Source organism: Apteryx rowi, unplaced genomic scaffold, assembly GCF_003343035.1.
Source record: "Apteryx rowi isolate R43461 unplaced genomic scaffold, aptRow1 scaffold_10, whole genome shotgun sequence".
Lineage (NCBI taxonomy): Eukaryota > Metazoa > Chordata > Aves > Apterygiformes > Apterygidae > Apteryx > Apteryx rowi.
The window spans coordinates 4,382,268-4,404,814 of record NW_020447197.1 but is presented as its reverse complement, the minus strand read 5'-3'; the positions used below and the strand labels follow the sequence as shown (position 1 = coordinate 4,404,814).

At 49.0% G+C, this 22,547-nt stretch overlaps 1 protein-coding gene across 1 annotated transcript; it reads right to left on the bottom strand.

The window, feature by feature from the left end:
- Positions 1–7: 7 nt before the first annotated feature.
- On the bottom strand, positions 8–21,351 carry SLC7A14 (solute carrier family 7 member 14). The gene is made up of 7 exons (XM_026061548.1): positions 21,060–21,351; positions 11,402–11,638; positions 9,417–9,634; positions 7,139–7,285; positions 5,773–5,981; positions 3,350–4,227; positions 8–330 (listed from the first exon to the last, which is right to left on the bottom strand). Exons 1-7 carry the CDS (start codon positions 21,349–21,351, stop codon positions 8–10), a joined length of 2,304 nt encoding a protein of 767 aa, XP_025917333.1.
- Positions 21,352–22,547: the final 1,196 nt, after the last annotated feature.

Genomic DNA, 22,547 nt, shown 5'->3' with positions numbered 1-22,547 from the left:
GTCTCCGTTACTCTGGTGAGTAGTCTAACTCGTCGTTGGCGATCAGGGCCTCCGAATTCTGTTTGTGTTTGCCTTTGCTTTTCGGTTTGCTACTCGTCCGATGGCTTTCCTTTGCTCCCGCCATTTGCTGGTAAGAGAAGCCTTTGTCCTCAGAAGGGCCCCAGTCCTGGTAGTTCTCGCTCTCATTGGCATAGGAGAAGCCATCATCCACAGAGAAGGGGTCGACATCTACGTCGTAGCGCTGGTACGTGCTCTGATGAAGTGCCTCTTCCCGGGCACTGATCTCCAGGGTGCTGTTCCACATGCCATAGCCGAAGTAAATGAGCAAGCCTGCAGGGGTGGGAAAGAAGGAGAAGATCTGGCCATTAACTATCCCAGGGAAGAAAGGGGCTGGCACTGGAAAATGGTGTGCTCCAGCTCCATCGGAAACTCAACTGTTTTAAACAGGGGCAATGGAGATGACCACAGTGACATGCCTTCCTCCTGCTGGTGCTTCTCTTAGCTGTACACCTCTCAGCCCAGGGTGGAGACAAATGAGAGCGTGTGCACAGCTAAAAATGCATGATGCCTGGAAGTGGACACCTGCCCCCCAAAGACCACGTCTTTGGCTGATGTATCAGCCTCTTCCCATCAAACATGAGGTTGACTCAAGCTGATGATGGTTAAACAAAAGTAAATATATCTATATTCTTAAAGTCCTGAATGTTTTAATTGATATCTGGTTTTTGAACCTTGTGATTGTGTTTTCAAGCATCTATCTGTGACCTGGGAGGTAATATTTTAAACATTGGCTGTGATTGCTACTTAACCATGTGATTGCTTTCTCTAGCTTTAGGAAGGAAATCAACTCTCAACAGACTTTTGCTTGTATCTTAAATGCTAAAAACCCTGCATTTCCATCCTGTTATCCTCCCAGCTGTTCTTTTCTCTCTGGAGTTTTCTTATGTTCTCAGTCTCTCTCCTACTGGTACTCGCAGCCAAACATGCCCCAGGGTTATCAGACTAAGTATATTTGGTATTAAAACAACTCTGAAATCCTGTCCCTTCCTCTTGGGAGTTTTTTTTCAGGTCTGCATTTCTCATTCTCTCTTTCTAGCCCTGCATGATCTCACCTTCCTATTTACCCATACCAGTGCTTTTCCCAGAAACAAATGTATCTGGAAATCTAAATTCCTAATTGGCAATGGATCCTGGAATTAACCTGCTGCAGATGTGTCTGTAGAGAAATCTGAGCCCCTGGTCTGCCATGGACTGGCAGTGGGTGCCGATGTTTGGGAGGTTAAATCCAGTGTCTGTGCAGAAGGACTGCAAATCTCAGCCAGCAGTGCAATTCAACATGAAAACAAATGGGATCCACCTCTCCCATCAGGCTAAAGGTTTCACCTCTGCTACGGATGTGGCAAGTGAAGTCCATYATATGTTAGTGAAGTGGTTTAATTGACTTGTTGCCATTTCTGGTAGCCAAAGAGGTATTGGATGTGTCCCACAGGGGAAAGTATTTAAACACAGCAGATTAAGCTGATGCTTTGCAGTCCCTTTGCTTCAAAGGTATAGGCAGAAGGTCTTTCACTGGATCTGCAGCTTTACCTATCTCTTTTTAAGAGCCAAAAGGCTTTGAACGTGTAATCTCAGACCAAAAGGTGCATGGGGCAGCTACTGCTGAACAGCTAGACTTAGGGTTATTGACCTCTGTGAGCCAGTGCTTCTGCTGTGGGACCTGCAGAAGCAGAGGAAAAAAGGTTGTCTCCCAGCAACTTCCCCCACCAGAAGACAGAAACTGTGAGACTTATTTAAAATCTCTGAGATGCCAAAAAGGAGAGCCAAGATTTGTCAATGTCATCACCTGGCTCTACAAGCCAAGGGCAACCTCTACAAAGAACATAAGGCTCCTGAGAAATTTGCAAAATGTGAAATCTGCAGAAATCCCTGGAGGATCCAATCACTATGTTCTGTGTCAGCCTCCGTTTTCCCTCCAGGAAAGGTATGATCCATGCCTTATGGTGAGGGACAGCAGCCTGCCTGCATCATTTGCACTGATTCTCATTCACAGGAGTCAATCATTCCATCAAATGCCGATGACCTGGGAGCACACTGTGCTCTGTTTGCCACCTCTTATAAAAAATGATCTTTCACAGATGGCTGGTCTGTGCACAAATTTTTCTGTTCGGAGAGGATAATGAAGCTGATATCCTACTCTCAGGCTGATTAAAGCCTAAAAACATATTCTGTGATGCTCTTTGTCAAGCCCTCGATTTTACAGCTCAGCCAGGTAGGGCTGCTTTGAAAGAAGATAAAACAGGGCAAATAAAAGTGCTGGAGCTGGCTTGGAGCCCAAGGGCACTCAGTGTCACCTTGGGGAGCAGCGGCAGTGCCGGGGAGCTCTCCCAACTCTCTCTCTTCCCTCTGCCCCTTTCTTCTTCTGAGGGCCAGCGTGACATGCAGCACAGGATCTTAAACTCTCATCCCAAAGGTGAGGTCTGCGGGTGTGATAGCTGGCCAGAGCTTGTCCTTTTAAGTGCTAGCATGGTGCTCAGGATCTACTGTCTGCAACTGGGACTCCTGTGTGCTACTGCAATATAATAGGTAATACTATTTCTCCATAAAGAGTCCTTGTCTTTGATACTCTTTTGTTGTTTCAGTTCTGTATAGTTCAGCCTTCAGGAGGAGCTATTAGAGCTGCTCTTTTCCTCTTGTTTATTTTGGGAGGATGTGGATTACAATGTAAATCAGGGGAAACTATGGGTTTGCCAGGCTCCCAGCTACATGCCAAGAAGCCTAAATTCTGCAAAAAAGCCACTCAGATCTGGGCTTTCAGGATTCACAACAGAGCATGCAAGACCTGAGAGCCCCCTGCCATGAAGCTAAGAGTGTAGACTGAGACCTGGAGATAGACCCAGCAGATCCCTCAGCTCTCCCTTTCCCAGGGCTCTTGAGGTTGGGTAGCCCTGGATTTTGGAAATGTAGCACTGAGATTGCAGTGTGGGCTGCTGAAAGAGCTCAACTGGGTGAAACAGGAGGAAAGCAGGGAGATTTCTGTCAGAAACCTGCCTGCAAGGCAATTTCCAAAACCCACCTACTTTGCATCTAAAAACTCATCAAAACAGTCACCTTTCCGTGAAACACTTTACTTCCATCAAACTGACGTTTTCTGGAGGTGTAATTCTCCAGCTGGCTGTAGCTCTGAGTCTTGATTAACTGAGGTTTGTAAGAACTTTGGGATTACAAATGGAAAATGCAAAGGAGTGGAAAAGCAGCCATGTCAGCCTAAGTACTCTAATTAGCAAAGTTACTATTAATGTCCTTTCAAAACAGGGTGGATTAATAAATAAATAAATAAATCAAGACTTACCCACAAAACACCAGACAGCAAATCGGATCCATGTGACTGTGGAGAGCTTCAGCATGAGATAGATGTTCACCAGCATAGCAAACGCAGGGACGAAAGGGAGACAAGGTGCCATATATGGCAACTTTTTGGGGTTTTCTGGCTGCTGTAAGATCACAAACACCAGTACAACAATGAGCAGGATCATCAGCACCACAAGGAGGACAGCCCACCAGCTCTGCTCGTAGATGTAGTCTGCGCCAAAAATGATGAAAGAGCAGAAGATGAACATCAGGACAAAGAGCAAGAGCACGCACGTGGTGACCGTATGGCCAGTGGCTACAGTCGGGCGGTCCATTTTCCCTGGCAGGCCAAGGTGGATCCGCATTGTGTAGTACCGTGGACCGATTAACTTCTTTAGCTTGATGAGATAGATGTTCTCAGACTCATCTGCCTCTATTCCTGAGGTCATGTCGACTGTGCCATAATTTGGGTGATTTACACTGTAGGTGGATTTATCAGATTTCCCTATTAGCATCTCATTGTCCCCCAGCGATGGCAGATTTTTTGCTCCGCACGTGTTGGTTGGTTGGCCCGTAAACTCTTCTCCTTCACTCCCTGGAGAACAAACTTCCTTCTCACAGTCAGCTAGGATGCCCTCCTTCTTCTTGGTGTGCTCCTCGGAGAGGAATTTAACAAAGCCATCAATATCGCTTTCTGGCTGGTATCGGAGGAGCAGGACGCAGACGGAGACCAGCGTGTAGGCGAGGAGCGTGCCGATGGACATCATTTCTATGAGGTCCCGCAGGCTGACCAGCAAGGAGAGCAGTGCTGCTAGAAATCCTGAGACAATACAAGCCACTACTGGAGTTTCCGTGTAAGAACTGACGTGGGACAAAAATCTAGAGTGTGAAACAGTCGCAGAAAGTTAAAATTGCAGACCACAGAGGTTCCCTGTCATAATAACACCTATCCAGCTGAAAAGGCACAGAGCCAGCTCAGATCTATGATCACTTCAGCTCTCATTGCTTTTTGGAGCTTAAATTGGGTTTTTGGAGCTTAAACTCCAGACTATGGAAATAGCGCTGAGGCTGAATCTGAAGTTATATCTAGCTCTGATCAACTTTGTGCAATCTGAAATGTTGACCTGGATACTTGCAAATGCAAATCAGTACCTTGATTTTATGCATAGAACCTGCACACCTTTACAAATAACACTTGAACTGAATATTCATCCTTGGATAAATTACATCTTGAGATACCAACACCAAACGAGAGACCGAAGGGAGGCTGGATGGAGTGCAGTGGAAAATACTGCAGCAGCTACAAGACACCAGGGCAGGGATGCCTCTTACCCTCATGTTATGCATGAAGGGATATAACCTGCACTTCTGCCTGGCTCCTTACATTACCAATAACTCTTGGACTGTCTGTGAAGACGCAGTGGCTGTGCAGGTCTGCAGCACAGAATCATGATGGGAGCATGCTGGGACAAGCGAGTCTTTTAGACTCTTGTGCTATAGCTCAGCACCGCCAGAAACAAAGTGGCAAAGCTCAGAGTTCACTCTGTGCTACAGTCCAGGTGGGATTTTGTCATGGGGCAATGGCTAGGTTTCTTCTTGCTTTTTTTTAATGCTAGGGATTTTCTTCCTCTCTCCATGCAAGAACCCTGGGTGCAAACCTCAGCAGATGGAAAGAGTCTCCAGCCTAGTCGTAGCACAATATAGTCACTTACTATGCAACAGGTTAAGACCATGGTAGGCAATTTTTAAGACAACATTCTAGCGAAATAAWAAACCTTGATCTGAAAGTGCAGCCATGGCTTTACACCATCCCCTAGCACACAGGTTTGGAGCATTTTCTTTTGCATAGATGGATTAGCGCCCAGTCACTCCCCTTTGTGTTGAGAGTGTGGGTATTTTGCTCTCACAAGGCATGGCAGTGCTACTTTAGGTTAGCTGGGGACAATCTGTTCCTGCCAGAGCTGTGTATGCATGCATGAGAAACTTTTGCCACCAGCTACTGCATCTGTAGACCTCTCCTGACTTTCCTGGGGTTTTGCTTGGGTTTGTGTGCTCCTCCACCAGCACTGAGTTTGTCTGTGACCTTATGCTCCACATGGTGAGGGCACCTGGCTGTCAGGACGTGGAAAAGCCCTCGGCCCCGAACACGTCTCCCCTCCTTGTCCTGAACTTATGAGGGCTTTCCTAGCTAGCATTTGCCTGTGCTGCTTTGATCCCTTTCAGGCATTCGCTTCCCTGGCTGCAGACCTTGTGCAGTCCGATTATACCAAGCATTAAAAGGGAAACACAGCCACTGAACTGACAGGTTTCCGTAGGAAAGACAGGACAACTCACAGAAGATTTCACATCAATCACTTATAACCTGATCTCATGCCAGAAAGTATCCAGGGAGCAAAAATAAATGACAGCAGAGGCATGACTGACCTGAAGAGCAGCCCATCACCGGCCATGGCGTAAATGACTCTCGGCATTGGGAAAAGGGAACCCAGCAAGCTCACTGTCAGTCCTGCCACAGACCCGATGGCCACGATGAATTTAGCAGCATAGAATCCACGGGCCACAAACATTTCCATCAGAGGGGATTCAGTGTCAATGGCATCGTATGGCACCATCAGAGTGAGGATAATGCTCACCTACGGAAGATAAAAGAGCGGCAGGGGAGCACAGATGTCAGCACTGGGCAGCAGCTTTGGTCTCTGCTGAGGACTCACAGGGCATGAGAGCTGTTTCTCAAGGACAAAAACCCCCCAAAATTTCAAGTCTGATTTCAGATGCCGGTTGTATCCCTATGTTCCTTGCAGAGGGGATGTAAAACGGTAAATGTAGATGACAGTGTGTTCTTTGCTGTGCAGTCATTAATCGAAGGGGTTTGCACTGCCTTGGGCTCTGCCTTCCTAAGGCAAAGAAAGACAGCTCAAGGCCGGCTGAGCAGCGGCTGCGACTCAGGACTGCTAGTGGGCCTCCATGGGGTAAATGACGCTGAATTCAGCTACGTTCCCATGCACAGGGACCATGCTATCAGTCACTGCTTCTCCCTGGGGTAGAAGCAAAACCCAAGGCAGAATCACTTGGGGAAATATTCTGATCTCGTTTTAGGCACAGAGAAGCTGATTTCGAGGAAAGCCACCATCCTGCGGGAGAGGGCGGCTGGTGAGTTTCCTGTAAAATTATCAGAACAATGTTTTTCCCCTCCACGACTCAATTTTGCTGTCTTACAGGGAAAGTCCCTGAATACAGACATGCATTTATTGGCATGTGGAGAGGCTGGACTCTGCTTCTAGCACTTCTCTCACCTGGCTGTCCATGCCCGTTACAGCACAGCCAGTGAGCTGTGCTAACTGGGACCTTGTCCCACCTCTCCAACAAAGGCAGTGCTGCTTTTCCCAAAAATGCAACCCAGAGGATGGTTCCTGCAACACTGCTGCTCTTCCACTTTGCTATGCTTTCGAACATGTGCTTCCCTGTGTAGCTGAGGATGGAGGTGATCGGGGAAAAGACAGGCTGCCGCCATTCCTGCAACCGGCCCAGGGATCTCGGCAGAATGAAAGTAGCTGAGTCCTCTGCCTGGAGAAATATCCACACTGGGGGCCCAAAAGGCAGCTTCCATCGGTCACTGATGTAGTCACACAAACACAGCTGATTTCTCAGTCCTCACCAAAGAAAGAGCTGTTGTTCCAGGGTCTGACTGGCACGCCGTCTCACTGAGAGAGAGGAGCAGCGCAGATGCCCCAGCAGGGACAGACGCTCCTATATATATACACACATATATGTATGGATAGTTAGTACTTACGGACACATATGCAGTCAAGCACGTGACGAGCGAGGCCGTGATGGCGTAGGGGATGGAGGTGTTGGGACTCTTGGCTTCCTCTCCCGTGGTAGCGATGATGTCGAAGCCGATGAAGGCATAGAAACATGTTGCTGCCCCTTTCAGCACCTGCATGGAGAGCCAAGCGCATCAGAGCCAGGAGGGAGCCGTGTGGGAGCAGGCGGCTCCTCGCGTTTCCCAGGTCAGGGCTGGGGACCCATGCTGCCCGGCCCCGATCCTGGACAGAATTTACATTTGGTATAGTCTATCTTCTTAAAGCGGGTGCTCAAATTAAGGAGCCCAGTTCTGCCTCATCTGGGCTTGAGGATGAGTGAGAGCCGAGCAGAGCATGCCTACGTACACTTGGGCATTCCCATCTGCGGTGTGATGCTGGGAGCTCCCACAACCCAGTGATTTGGTCTAGAGAGGGTATTTCAAATGCAGCCTGAGCCACTCGAGGCATCTGCAGCTCACGAATGGCAGACTACAAATATGCRGCTATGCAGTGCCCGAATCTGCTAGGAGATCCTGGCAGTGGCAGATGAGACAATTAACCAATTTTAGGCATTCATTTGTTTTCATAATATTCCATCCCAAATCTGATTAAATTAATATGGACTTGTAATATGTTTACACATTCCATCTTAGCAACATTCCTAATGTGGCAGTAAAATCTGCTAACAGAGGAACCAAAATAGAGCATAAACAGTCAGATGTGTGCCGCTCTCCAAACCACTTCAGTTTGGTTTGGAGGCTGCATATAGGTTAGGAGCACACGTTGGGAACACTTGGATGATGAATTATTTGTACTGTTTAAATATTTCATTATATTTTCTTTAAATGTACAAGATTAGCAAGGATATTCATAGGAAACAAACACTGAAGCAGCCTGAAGACTATATAGCTGTAAGAGGTGAGTTAATCTGCAGTTGCCATACCTGTGTGTGCCATGTGCACACACATCTAGCTAGCTAACTGAATAACACGTGTCCATCTCATCTCTATCATCTCATCTGTTTAGTACTGGAATATACAGTAAAATTCACCTCTCTCAGGGGGCTTTCTGTAATTAAGTTTTAAAGTGTCTCTATACTGCTTGGGCATCTCATGCCAGTGCTGTGCCCGCAGGTGACTTACACACTAGAAGCAGAAAGTCATATTTACTTTTACTTTTGGCTTAATTTGTGAAGCAAATAACCAGCTGAAAATGATGGGAAGACTCTTGGTGTGTTTTGGATATGTATCTTTAAAAAATGTATATTTTTGCCAGGAGTTATTTGGTAGGTTGAATGTGAGCAGAACAGCTATCTTCTGTTTCCTCTTTTTCATTCCTGTTATATGGTATAAAAGGCCAAGCAGAATCCAAAAGTAAATACGACCTCCACTCTCAGATGGGCCTCAGTGCATTTCTAATCACTGTTTTTCTCTGGCAAGGAGGTATTGATTTATTGAAGGGAGATGAAGGGAAGGTATGTCAGCTTGGGACCCTCTCAGTAATCAAGATTCTTGGTTTACTTTACTTTCTTGCTTATTTTTCTGCACAAGACCCCGATGGAGTCGAGCAGTGTAAATCTGAGAAATTATCTTGGGTTTAGGCCAGCTGAGATATTTTCAGTCTCTGTTCATCCTTGGATAAAAACCAGTCCAAGCAAGCTAAAAAAGCCAAATATGTCCAAATTCTCAGTAAACTTTGAGGGAACATCCATAAAATAAGCACTGGCAGGTGGCGTTATGAAGTGCTCAAAACAAATGCTTGAGAACATTGTTATTGAAAACCAGCCAACATAAGTATCTCCCCTTTTCTGTAAAGCCTGAGTTAGCTCTTCCTGAGCTTCCTTTCTTGAATGGCTACTGCATTTTTCTATGTTAAGCCTGTCTATTAATGGCATTCCCTGGTGTCTGTATGTTTTTATGGGCACTTTGGCTCTCCAGGAGGGCATTTGGGAAGAAAGCTAAGCTGTGGCAGGAGATATAGGCAGAGCATTGCTGTGTCCTTTGGACTTTGCAGAGCTAGGAGGGTCCAGGTCCAAACCTGTAATGCTGGAGGTCTCTGGCCAAAGCACAGGTGGGTTTAGCAGGGCCAAGAGGTGGGGAATGAAGTGTAAGAGGTGCCCACATACCATCAACAAAATGCTGCGGTCTTGGGGGGTTTGACATGGTACAGGGGCACAGCAGGGAGTGCTGGGGGCAGTGCTGGGGGCCCTGGAGCATGGAGCTGAGCACGTCAGGCGCAATGCCTCAGGGAAAGCACGATACTCACCCCCGGCCATCCAAATGGCAGGAATTGCCCTTCAGACCAGTTGTCACCTTTGACAAAGAAGAGCCCGGCAATCATGATGAAGATCCAGACTGCCAGGTTAATGACGTTGAGCACGTTGTTGAGCCCCACCGAGTTCTTCACACCCATGGCCACAATGATGGTGACAATGACAGCAATAACCAGAGCAAGGAGGTCAGGGTATGACTCCTCTCCTTTCCCTGGATAAAAGAAAAGATGTCTGTAAGTCTTCATCCATAGCAAGGGAAAGCATCTCCAGAATCTCTGTGGGCTTTTCTAAATGCTTTTCAGACTCTGAAGCAATATAAGTTTTTTAGAACTTGATCTCATTGCAAAGGACTCGTGGTGGTCTCGGTGTGTCTCTGTCTCCACTTGCTAAAGCTGGTTTATAGAGATGATAAATCATGGTGCCTGAAGACACCTTTAGGAATTTTAGGAAGGCAGTAAACAATCTGGTCTCAGCTTGTAATAATGTGTATCTGCCAACTACTAATGAAAAAATCAATCATATATTAAAGTTGCATGAAACTGTTACGGGACAGCAATCTATTGTTATTTACTGGAAGGAACCACAGAGAATCGCTGAATCATATAGGAACATCACAGCGTTGAGTTTACATGCTAGTACTGCAGGCACTGCCTTGTTCTCTCAAAGGGTCTGAAAGGGAGTATCACTTCAGGGCTTCGGGTTGTTCCTGTCTGCAAAAGCCAGGACTTCCCTGCTTTGGCTTCATCCCTGTCAGTGTCCTTGTCTGTAGAGCAGCTCCATACCCAGGACATTTTGAGAGATGGTGCAGTTAGACAGAATCATGCATATGCTGCAGCTTTGCCTTTCAACTGCTGCAGTTCAGTGCTCAGAGATCTTGTTTTCCTGTTTTCCTGACATTACAGATGGAGTCCATATGATTCCTCAGTAACTGAGGTCTGGAGAAGCAGCTTGGATTGCCAGGCTGCTACCACCATCCCTCTGCATGCAGGCTYCCAGCTGGGGTGGGATTAGGTTGCGCGGGATGTGGTGTCGGTTGTACTAATGAGTGTGCGTGCGTGAGCCTGCGGTGTGGCTGCGAGAGGGAGAGATGGATGCAGATGGCCTGGTAGCATGCCTTGCACCACCTGATCAGAAACAGCTCTAGGAAACACATCAAATCAACAGTCTGGCAGGAAGATCTTTCTTTTCCAGGCAAAGAGTGTAAATCAGAGAGGGACGCAGGCTAAAGTACTAGATCAAAACCTAACCAAGCTGCCAGCAGGTGCGGTTCCAGGTGCATGCCCTAACCTCATCGTTTGAGCCTGTCTCTAGGAGAGATGGCTTCGTTCTAGCTCGGTGTCCAGACATTTGTGTTTGGATCTGAACTTGCAAGTTCAAATCCATTCCTGGTAAAAAGAAATTTGTCTATCCTCATACCTCCAATTGCACTCAAGCCTGTTGCCTTTTGCAAGCCATGATGTTGCTACTGGGTAACCTCTCAAGGCTACATGAGCCATGACATGCTGCTGTTGCTAGCACAGGAGAAGCAGTCTTCAAAATAGTGTGGGAAAAGAGTAAAGGAGAGCACTACAATATCAAATACTGACTAAATAAGGCAGCAAGAATGGTGCAGAAGAGTGGCTATAGGATCCCGATGTACTGTGTGTGTTTAAATGGGAAGGAGCAGAGTGCTTGAACTTGGTGAAATGCTCCTTTGCTACCATTAGCCTCTGAGATCGGACTAGCTTTTCAGCGGTGTTTATTCTGCTCAGTGCCAGCTCGTTCCAAAGGGACTCAAGCTATCGGGATTGTATATCCCAGTCCCTCCAAACTGAGTCTGTGAAGCAGACTGCAAAAGGCAGATGGATGGTAAATAATGAATGAAGCATAATATCCATGTCTGACTGACTTTTGATGAGATTCCAATTACTCTTCAGGACCTAATTAATGTAGGAAACTATGCATGGCAAGACATGAGTATTTCTAGACTGATTCTCACCTAGGCCATTTAATGTCCCAACGCTGTTGATCATCCAGCGGCTGATGGTGTGGTTCGCCAGCGAGTCAAACATGCTGCTCAGCGCGCTGGCCCCAGCGGCCGTGCCGATCAGGTACTCCAGGATGAGGTTCCAGCCGATGAAGAATGCCACAAACTCCCCCACTGTCACGTAGCTGTAAGTGTAGGCAGAGCCAGTGGTTTTGGGCACCCGCACACCAAACTCAGCATAGCAAACGCCTGTTTAGAAAAATACAAAGCACCGTAAGGAAAAGTGCTGGGCTGTAGAAAGACGGCAATAAACCTGCCCTGGGTCTGACCTGCCTCCTAACCTGTGGACGTGCCAGGAGCTCTCCCTGAGTTGCAGGGCATGGGGCACAGCACAGCCCCACTGCCCACAGGCTGGGAAGAGAGTGCACACGTCCTTTCCTTAAATCCGTGGTGTCAGGGTGAGGGGGAAGGAGGGGGCCACCTGCACAGTAGCAGCGTGTAATGGGATCAAAGTTCCTTTGCAAAGCAGCTTACTCTTTTTTTTTTTAAAAAAAAAAAGTATAACTGGGTGCATTTGCTTTTAGGACTAACTGAGAGTAGCTCGCCTGACCTGCCACCCCAGGACTGCACCAACTCCTCAACGCGGTGGTTATTTATCACTGCTTGAACACAGCAGTGTCTGGAGGAGCACAGCGATGTGGAGCTGTGCAGGCAGAACTGGAGCCTGCCGAGCAGCTGAGTGCTTGTCCAGGTGCCTGCAAACCTGATCCTTGGGGATCAAGGACATGCTGCGTCACTGACCACATCCCCCAGAGAAACAGGAGCGTAGAGCTGACCCATGGGCAACGCTTGCAAAGGCTCACAGATGGGTCAGAGCCTGTCACTGGATCTGCTGAGAAAAATTTTAGTTATGTTCTTGTTCCAAGCCAAAGAAACCTCTTTTCTTTTTCTTCTTTTCTCCGCTTTGTTTAAAGCAAAGCAATCCCACATTAGTCACCCGGCTCTCCTGTGGCCGGGCTGGCGGGTGACTTCTGTGACTGTGACACCCTGACGTGAGGCGTGCCGTGATCTGTAACTCTGCCTGTTCCCGTCACGAAGGAGATTGTCTGAGATACAGGGTTGACAAATGATCAACCTCCAGGGCCTGTGAGGAGCTGAAAGAGGCTGTGTGAATTCAGTCCCTTGCCAAAGGCCATTTTGAATAACAACAGCTGTAGGGTTTTTCTCATGAGACGGCTTTCAGGAAGTTTCAGGTGCAACAGGGATCGCTCAGTCAGACGTTATTTACCGTATGCCAAGAGACCCAGCTAGCTGACAGCGAGCTGGAGATGGGGTGCGAAAGGGAAGAGAGCCCGAGTCAGGCAGGGTCATAGCTGTATTATAGCGCTCTACTTCGAGATGTCTGTGAATCAGTGATGGCTGATGGCTGAGCGATGTCTGTGTTCAAGACTGGAGATAGAGAAGGTCTTTGGCTGGGAAATTCCTGCATAATGGCCGGAGCATCCAGCTGATGGCATGGGCAGGGTTGGCCATGGGTGGGCACGCTGACTGCTCTTGTCCGTTTGTGAGGAGAAGAGGCAGTTTTCCAGCCCTTTAATGCAGGTGGTGCTGTGAGGTCTCAGTGTAAAAGCAATAAAGTGGAATCACTCCTTGCTAGGTTCATGCAGGATGATGCAGCAGGGACAAGGAATATAAGCAGAGGCCCACCGGTGGGTATGTCTGTGGGGCCACAGGCCACCTGAACACTCTGAGGAGCCAATAATACAGGGGTTGCTCAACAGATGAACACTGCCGTTGGGAGCCTGGGGCCAAATCCTGTCTCCTTTACACAAACACTGGAGACAACACATTCCCTGATGTGACTAAAGCATCGGGTCCCATGAATCACCTCCAGCATGGCACTAGCGCAGCCAGGACACACAGAGCAAACGGCAGCTAACGTCCGGAGGAGCTCAGAGACATCCCATGGGGACTCTCCCTCCACAACTGCTTGGCTAAAAAAGCAGGTAGGATGCTAGTTTTGATGCAGGTCAATAGTCTGGCGGTCTCTTTCCGCACTGCACAGCTGCTCCTGGGCAGGATGGGGTTTCCAGGGGTTTCCAATAGCCCTGGGCTGCTGGGAGGTGGTGGGGAGCCAAGGTACTCATTTCGAGCTCGACTGCTGAGCCTGCCCTTGGGGTTTGCTCCTCTGCAGTTGACTCTTTGGGGGGACTGCACATTTGAGAAGGTGCAGAGACACCGGCCTGGTCCTGGAATGAGATGCTGTAGAGGGGTGCAAACAAGACTACACCTCTGCCACCCCGACTGTATGCGGTGCCGCGCTTCAGTGACTCCAGCCTTCGCTTTCAGCACTGCCGAAAGCTGAGAAATACTCTGTTGCCCTCAGCGATCTGCAGATCTCCTGACCTCCGGACTGACGCGTAGCAGCTTTCATGTCCGCTGGCATAAACGGCACTAACCGCCTCTCAGTTATTCCTCTGCGAAGCACCTACTGCAGGACGGTGCCTGGCAGCCCTTCGCACCCCAGCGTCTCCTCGCGAGCTAAGGGTGCAATTTCATAACTGCGTTGGGAGGCAGCAGTGGGTGTGCCGTCTCCAGACGCGTATCCTTGCTTATTCCTATGCAGATACAGGCAACGGCACTGTCCAGATCGTCCCTGCCCTCGTTTATACCTGTGTAAGATGAGACTGAAGCCATCTTACATAGAGAATGTAAGCTATTTGAACAGTTAAATGCTACGTGTAAGTCTCGTTCTGAAAAATAATTGTAAAATGGACTCAATAGAAGAAAAAAAAGAAAAAAGAAGTATTTAACTGGAGCTGTTCAGGAAATTTCAGTGAATTTTAATACTTTCCAAACTCCTTGTGCACTTACTATGTTAGGATACTTTGCAATAAAAACCTGACCCTGATACACTGCTGTCTTAAAACAACCATTAGCTTTTCATTAAACTTAATGGATGGATTTAGTCATAAATTCTCAGAATATTAGTCAGAACAAGTGCTGGAAGGCTATACTGAATTCTGCATTTTTAACGCCGATTAAGTCCTTTCTCCTCAACCTCAGTTCAGCTAGACTGTGAGTTCAGCATCGCAGCAACCCTTGCCTCCCTAGTGAGCAGGATGTCACAGGGGTTAACAGTTTAGAGCCTTTATTATCGTTGTGCAAACATGTAGTATTTATTGAATTCTTCATCAATTACCATTTTCTATTTCAAAAATAATAATTGCTTCAAATTTACAGTCAGTTCAGTATATAAAGGAGAATGAATAATTTGTAATAGCTTTATGAGGTTGCTGCTCTTATTATAGGTGCAGTTTTCACACAGTATCAACACAAAATTATTGGATCTAAGTTGAATTCAGTGGCACTTCTTTTCTTGTTACTGTTTTTTTTTTTTATATGCTATTCACTGTTTAACTTGCATGCGTGATGCTGGTAGTGGTTTTCAATGGGATACTTGAAAACTTTACTTCTGTAAAGCAGGCCCAACTGCAGGAACAAGACGACAGCCCAGCATCCATCCCCACATCCAGTCATTATTCAAAGCTGATTAAAAATGCATGCAATCTGCAAACGTAAGACATTCACAGATAACTGCATGCCTGAATGATTTATGAAACAGATGCTGCGATGGGGACAAGTATCTAGTTTCTCTCTTTGATGGCCTTAAAAATCATATAATCTTTCTTGGAGGCAGCTCTGTTTCTAGCCAATGACAAGATAAGGCTTAAAGAGGATTGTTATTGATACAGAATGATAATGGCAAAGCAAGGTCCGAGTTTTCAATTGCTCTACTACGGTCCTGAAATAGAAGAGTAATCTTTCTCTGTGTATTGGGTACAGTGATATGCTGTGTGTGTGCATTAGATAGAGGGATACATATAGGAAAATAAGCTACTTTTTGTTTTATCATGCTGTATTCAGTCCCGAGGACAGGGAGGTATGAGATGAAAGATCTGACRGATCTGCTCTGACTGTATCGGGTGACACCAGTGAAACCACTCTGCCTTGCTGGGCTACAGGTTCTCCATCGCAAAGGGGCTAACAACGCTTCCCCCTCTATGAACGGCTTACAAAAGGAAGATAACATTATTAATCTAGTAGGGTGCAGATTTGATCTCACTAAACTCTACAACAGTGTTGTGTGCACTACATAGCCACCGGCTGCCCGGCCTGGCCGCAGACATGGGCTCCCCTGCAAAAAGGGGTCCCTGCTGCGGCTCGTCGCGCTGCGAAGCTCTGCCGTGGCAGCAGGCTCACGGCGACGGCACCCAGTGGGCCCAACCGACTGCATTATTAATATTCAATTAACCTGCCTTAGGAAGAGCATCTGACACAAAGCCGATGGTTTCCCATCTCCTTTTTCCTTCACTCCTTGAAATATTTTTGTGCTTTTATGTAACATTTGCACGAGTACCGCACTGCGTGCTYGTTGTGCAGGGTTGTAACGGACCTGTCCCTACGCGTCTGAAAGCTCGGCTGCTGCAGAGGAAAGGGAGAGCCCGAACCCCTTTCGGCGTGAGAGGCCCTTCCTCATCCTTGCCACTCGCGAAGCTTCAGCAGGGGGCTCTTCTTTGGAGGACGCCACCGTAGAAAGGGACTGTCACCCTTCTGGAGGTGGCCACAAGAGGCGGCAGCGGCGTGGTGGCCTCCGAGTGTCAGGGGACCACGACCTGCATGTCATTGGGGAGAGCCAAGGCGCCATGGGGAGCTGCCGCAGGGCCGAGGGCTGCACGGGGAGCGCTGGTGCGTAGGCGGTGGCTTTGTCTGGCAGGTCTCGGAGAAAAAAGTGTTTCCAAGTTTGGGGTACAGAACCAAGACGTTTGCAAAATCAGCACTTCTTATGAAACGTAGCATTTTCTACTAATATTTAGAGCTTTTAGATATTTTGTCTATTCTAATTTGAAGGTTTCTTATTATAATCCAGGGTTGTGATAGTTTTCTTGCTCTGCAGGGTCGAAAAGGTTACAGCTTAGAGGCAGAAGTCCCTGTGCAATACCTGCCTCTGAGAAAACCACAGAAAAAGAAGCAATCCTGCAAGCATCCTGCATCCTGCATCACCGGCTTAAGTAGTGCCATTGAATTCAGTGGTGCTTTCTTTTATAAGAACAATTCCTAAATGTCTGCAGAACTGGGGCCTCGCAATACTGCTGGGTTTCAGCTTTTCATTGCAAGGGTATTTCACAATTAAAAGAAAATCCTCCGACCTTTTATGAAACGTTGCTGACGGCAGCTGTGTCTCCCATAGGCACAACCAAGCGCTGCTTCGCCTCTCAGTGCTGGAGACGGGGAGGTGACTGGGCGCGCGGTGCCTGTGGGCCGTGGCTCATCCCCCAAGTGCAGCTATGCAGCATCTCGGCCGCCTTGGTGCCCCGGGAAACACCAGCTGTGCCGGTGCCCTCCCGAACGAGGCGGCAGGCACGAGCCTTGCTCCGGGGGTGCACTCCGAGGGTGGTCCCAGAAAAAAGGCAGCGCAGCTCCCTGCAGCGGCTCTCTCAATTTGGAGACAGATTTTTTTTTCCCCCCAATTGAGAGTGATTGCAGCTTTCTGCAGAAGAAAACAAACGAACACAGCAGTTGTTTGGAAGAACAGTCTTTTCACGGCAGACCATTTCTTTTCCTTGAATATCAGCTCCACTGTGTAATTGGTATAACAATCATTACGCTGGCATAATTATATAGTTACTGGTACTATTCAGAGGGACATAAACACAGCTGAGTTGTTCAGTTCATGACATYGTCCCTTCCAAGACCCATCTACAACCCCTCATTTTTAAGACTTAATTTACATCTCCATTCTTTGGTTTATCTTGTTTGGGCTTGACTGGAGTTAAGGCAGCCAGCGGCTTAGCATGAAGTGCAAGCAGAGGGAGTTAAATGTTTTTTCTGTTCATCTCGTCTCCCTGTCTTTCCAGCTGTTGCTTGAATTATTTGCCATGGTGTGTGTTTGGCCTGAAACAGGTTCACGAAACAGCAACTCAGATGGAAGGTCGCTGCAGAAATTGCCAGGCCACTTGGCTCTCTTCCGAGTAAAACTTTTTCCTCCGTTCCCATGGAGTCTGAAGATTTACCGCCCAGGCGCTAACCACCCAGCTGCTTCGGGACAACCGGAGCATGTGCGGAAAGGCAGCAGCGAGATCTGCCTCYGTGAGGATGCAGGAACTTCCCTCCTTCTCCGTGGGGCAAAACCTCTCTCACGAATGAGACACCATGAACCGAGCGGTGGATGTTCGCTGGCAAACAGCAACCTCTGGGTGCTGAGTAGTGGCAGTAGGAATTGTGAAATCCTCCCTGGATGTCAAAACCCCAAAGCCCAGCGTCACAGTGCCGGCTGTGGCATGTCAGGGCGGTCGTGGCCGTGGCGTGCGTGCTAACCCTCCTGCAGCCCGCGCCGCCAGGCACGAGGCCGCGGGGGAACTGGGAGACACYCCGCGGGCGCTGTGCCATGAAGGGACTGATGTTTCAGGCGGAGCAGGTCACGGAAAAGCTTTTAGGCTTTCTGCAGGCTGCATGCTCACTCATCCCAACAGATGCACTACCAGCCAGCTTTCTGAGGGGGGGTGGGTTGCAGCAGCGCTGGAGGTAACACTAATAAATTCATGCTTCTGTACAAGTAATCTACAGGGACCRTTCTTCAGCAACCAAGAGCAGCCATTTTACCGAGGTCGGTTTGCAGCAAAATCTTATTTTCAACAAACCACTGAGCCATCCTAGTTTGTCTGTTGTGTTTAATGGCCACTATATGCAAATGTATAAAAGGGAGCTCCAGGAATAAAACTTCCTTAGGAAAAGGACCACCCCCCCGCTGTCCCTGCAAGGACAGAAGGGCATCACTAGGCCAATTGACCTCAGCACAGTCCAATTAGCTCCTAATTAGCCCCAGCTCCAGCCCCAGCTCCAGCTCCAGCCCCAGCTCCAGCCGAGCAGCCCCTGGGAGGGTGCTGGGCTCTGTCCTGCCTTAGAAAGCCAGGCATGCAGTAGGCCCTGGCGGTGACGCTTTGGGGAAGTCTGCGTCTGAGTCTGCCCCTGGTGAGTCTGCTTTCATGTGGGTCCCAGGTAAGGACACACCACAGCAGCGTGGTGTGGGGCTTGAAAACTCCCACCAGTGGTCACCAGAGTTGCAGAGCAGCTCCCGAGTGAGTCATAGTCTCTTTTTTCTTGGAGCAGCCTGACACTAATGCCTGGGGGATTGTATGACAGGGAAGACTATCCTGTGCTGTCAGGCTGGCTGTAACCATTAGAAGGGAGGACCTGACTCTTTCCTGAGCTCAGAGCCAGAGGTTTGCAAAATATAATCTACAAGATTTTATTTCTTTAAGAGAAGAGAATGTTGAAGGGGCAAGGAAAGGCTGGTGGAAAATGCTGTGAAGAAAATAATGGGTCTGGGTAAGATGGAAACTGCTGATTTTTCAAAGAGGAGGATTTGGTTAGACACTGAGGTCAGGATGATGAATCCTGACTGTAGCGGCAGACTGAGGGAGTCTGTGGTATCTCCTGCACTAGAGGCTTTTTTAGAAAGAAGTTAGATGAGCATTTTTGTTTGAGAGCTGAATAAAAGGCCTTCCAGTGAGAGAATAAAAGAGACCAATTTGATTTAATCTATTCAGAAGAACAGAGAGGTGAATCAATTATAGTGTGTCTGTAAGTACCTTAATGGGGAACAGTACTGTCTCTTACATCTAGAGGAAGGCAGAGCTGGAATTTGCCTGAAAGACAAAATCAGACAAATCCACGTCTGAAACTGGGCAAAAAACTTGAACAGTACAAAGGGATTTACCACTGGAACAACCTTCCCAGGGGGAATTCTTTGTGGATGTCTTCAAAGCAAGTTGAATGGTTTTCTGGAAGAAGTATTATAGCCAAAAACCTCTTGAGCTCAATTTGCAGGTAATGGGATCTGACTTAATGATCTGTGATATGCAAAAGAAAAACAGGGGATCAAGTTGTCTCATTGGCCTTAAAACTGTGAGTTTAAGTAGCTCCTTCAAATCTGTCCATCCACGCTTGCCTGAGTTCAGCACTCTACATGCCTGGAACGACTGCTAAATATTAAGTGAAAGCTGAACTGGTCCCCCAATTAGCTGGATGGCCCATCTGACTCCTGAACCCTTGCTTGGTTTTACTTGCCAAAAATGTGTTGCTGTTATAAACAACAGAAGTGTCAACGATGAAGTGAGGAAGCGGCCAAGGAGACTATCAAAACAATGCATCCTTAGGAAAACACTTTCCCAGCGCTACAAAAGCAACTTGAGATGAAAGAAGAACAGTAAACACAGCGGACCACACGAGGCTCCCACGCAGGTGAAGGCAGGAGGACCATCCGAGCTTTCCCCTAAGGTGAAAAAGCACCTTTTGGAGGATAGCGTATTTCTCAGATGAGACCCACCAGGCTCTCCAGCTTTCTCGGTTTGCTGTTGGTATGTGTCATGACCAGTGAAGCACTTAAAGAGGAGAGAAAGCAGGCAGCAGGAAACAGCAAAGACACTGATGTTATTTACTGCCTTGGCTGCCCCCCCCTTGCCCCCCCCCCAGTTAAGTTTACTTGTTGTTTTGGGATATCAGATAAGCATCAGATCTTTCGGGCAAAAAGCCTAAATTTAATCATGCCATTATATTTTTCTTCTGGGAGCCCGTCGCTTGTTCGGTTTTATCTTTCTTGGATTGTAATGGGAAGGAAAAAACCTGTCATCTCCAGGAAATGCTGCTGCTGAGTGTGAAGGTTTCTCACGCACATCGGCGTCCCGTGGCTTTCACCCGATGCTATGGCTGAGTCCTGGCAGCCCACGCGGAGGGCTGGTGGCGTTAGCTCAGGTCTTGCAGCAGCTCGTAGAGAGCCGGCTCTAGCAGCACCCCGGCGGTTTAGACAGCTGAGAGGGCTCTCCGCGCCGCGTGGCCACGGGAGAAACCAGCCTGTCGTGCGCGTGGGGCAATCCCACGTCTTTTGCCATGGGACGGATGTGCTGCTCGTGTGAGGCTCTTCCGCGTGGTACGCCGGGGGCTCGCCTCCCCCTATGAAAATCCTGCGTCTTTAGAAGCTAAGCCGGGTCCTTTTACGTGGTCACTGTTCCTGTGTCACGTTGAAGTCCTTTGCCGTTTACTCGAGTTTCCCTACCCAACTCGCGCGTGAAAGCTCGGTGTCGGGCTGACGCAGGGCAAAGGCGCCCTGAGCGGGGGGGGGGGCTGGAGCGTCGCCTGCCGTGTTAGCGCTGGGCTGGAAAGGACGGACACCGGGAACGCTGGGGAAACCACGGATGGAGCCGTGCGCTCCGCTGGGCTCACAGGGAGGAGGGGGAGCTGTCCGTGTGGACACCATCCTGGGCCAGACCTCCAGAGGTCCTTCCAGCCCCAGCCATCCTGTGGATCTGAGAATCCCCTGACTTTTCGCTAAAACACATCATTCCTCCCCCTCTGCCCCTTTTATTTTTGGAATTCAAAGTGCGATCCTGGATCAGCTGCAAAATTGATTTAGGAGCGGCCGAGCCGTTAAGGTCCGCGCCAGAAGAAGGCGCCTCGGTGGCCACCCAGTGCCAGCCAGGGCTCAGGAGGTGCTAGCCCAGGCGCCCTGCTCGCGGAGGCCACCAGACGGCTAACCTGGGGTGACTGCGCTCGCGCCCGACGCCGGAGCGGGGGCAGAGCCGGGGAAAAGCCGCGCGCCGCCGGCGCTCACCTGACAGGATGGAGGCCACGGCGGCGATGATGAAGGAGACAATGACGCCGGGGCCCGCCATCTCCTTGGCCACCAGGCCGGACACCACGTACATGCCGGTGCCCACGCAGCTGCCGACGCCGAGGGAGATGAGGTCGAGGGTGGTGAGCACCCGGGCCAGCTTGGCGCCCTCGCCGGCGCCCTCCAGCATGGACTCCACGGGCTTGGTGCGCAGCACCCGGCCCCGGGCGGCCCGCCAGCCCGCGCCCCACGGCACCCGCCGCGGGTCCAGGCGCCACAGCAGCCYGCTCATGGTCGGCGGCGGCGGTGGCGGCGGCGTTGCCCTCAGAGGCGCCGGCGGGGCTGCAGCCGCATGGCCCGTGTGGGCCTCAGGCTCCTCCGCTGGGCCCGCTCGGGCCGGACCTGCAGAAAAAAGAACCCGAAACCGCCGTTTTTCCACACGCCGTGTGGCGGCCTCTCGCACCCATCACACACGTCCTTACGCAGCCTGCACAGACCCGCAGCGGGCAGGTTTCCTCTCCGCACGCTGACACCCCCCCCCGCCCCGCGCATCCTACAGGGACCGGCCTGAGGGAGGCTGCGGGGTCCGGCTAGGCCCAGCCRGCAGGTGCGCTGAAACGAGACTTACTGATTTCGCTGTTCAGTTTTTTTTTAGTCCGTGGTTTTGTCCATGTCCCTTGCGTAAAGGCTCCCTCCGAACCCAGAGCGCRCRAGGGGYAGGCGGCGCCGCGGGGCRGCCAGTGCCRACGTCCAGCCCGAGGCTCTCCACGGCGCCCGTCCCCTGCAAGCGGCGCTTAGGCCTTCAAAGCCCCCGGGTTGCCTTAAAAATCGCGGAATTATTCTGCTTTGCTCTTTCCTCTCTTGCTTTTTCCTCTTAAGTCAGTATTTTCAAGCACTGTTCAGCTACCTGCCTTTTTTTCCCCACTTTTTTTTCTTAAAACATTTAGTTCTTGGGCAAGCTCTTAATACCAGTGGAAGTGTCTTCCTAGCGACAGGTGATGRTTTTTTTGGCTTTGAGCAAAATAATGAGAATTGACAATCTCTGCCTAGTAATATAAGGGAACAGAAAAAAGTATTTTATTGAGTATGAATTTTAGCCTGGCAATGTCCTTCCTGTTAATACAGATTTCCTTTTTTTCCTTTTCTTYTTTTTCTTTTTTTGCCTTGAAGACAAAACAATTATTTTTTTCCATCTTTACATCCAAAACAAATTACTTTGTGCCTACCCAGGCAGCCTTGTGTTGCTGGACTTTATTGAATAAAACACAGCATTTGCTTCRTGTTTTGGTTGATCACAGCTCAAATTACGCTGGTTTTTACCTCAAGCCACCACAGGCTGCAAGGACTGCACCTTCTGGCTAATAATAATCATAATGAAAAATTATTACCAGTCTTGAGCAAATGTCCATGTTTAGGATGYGAATGAAAACTGCTTTTTTGGCTGCTTTGAGCCACTCAAGGAGCTGTTTGGTTTTGGCATGGGCCAGA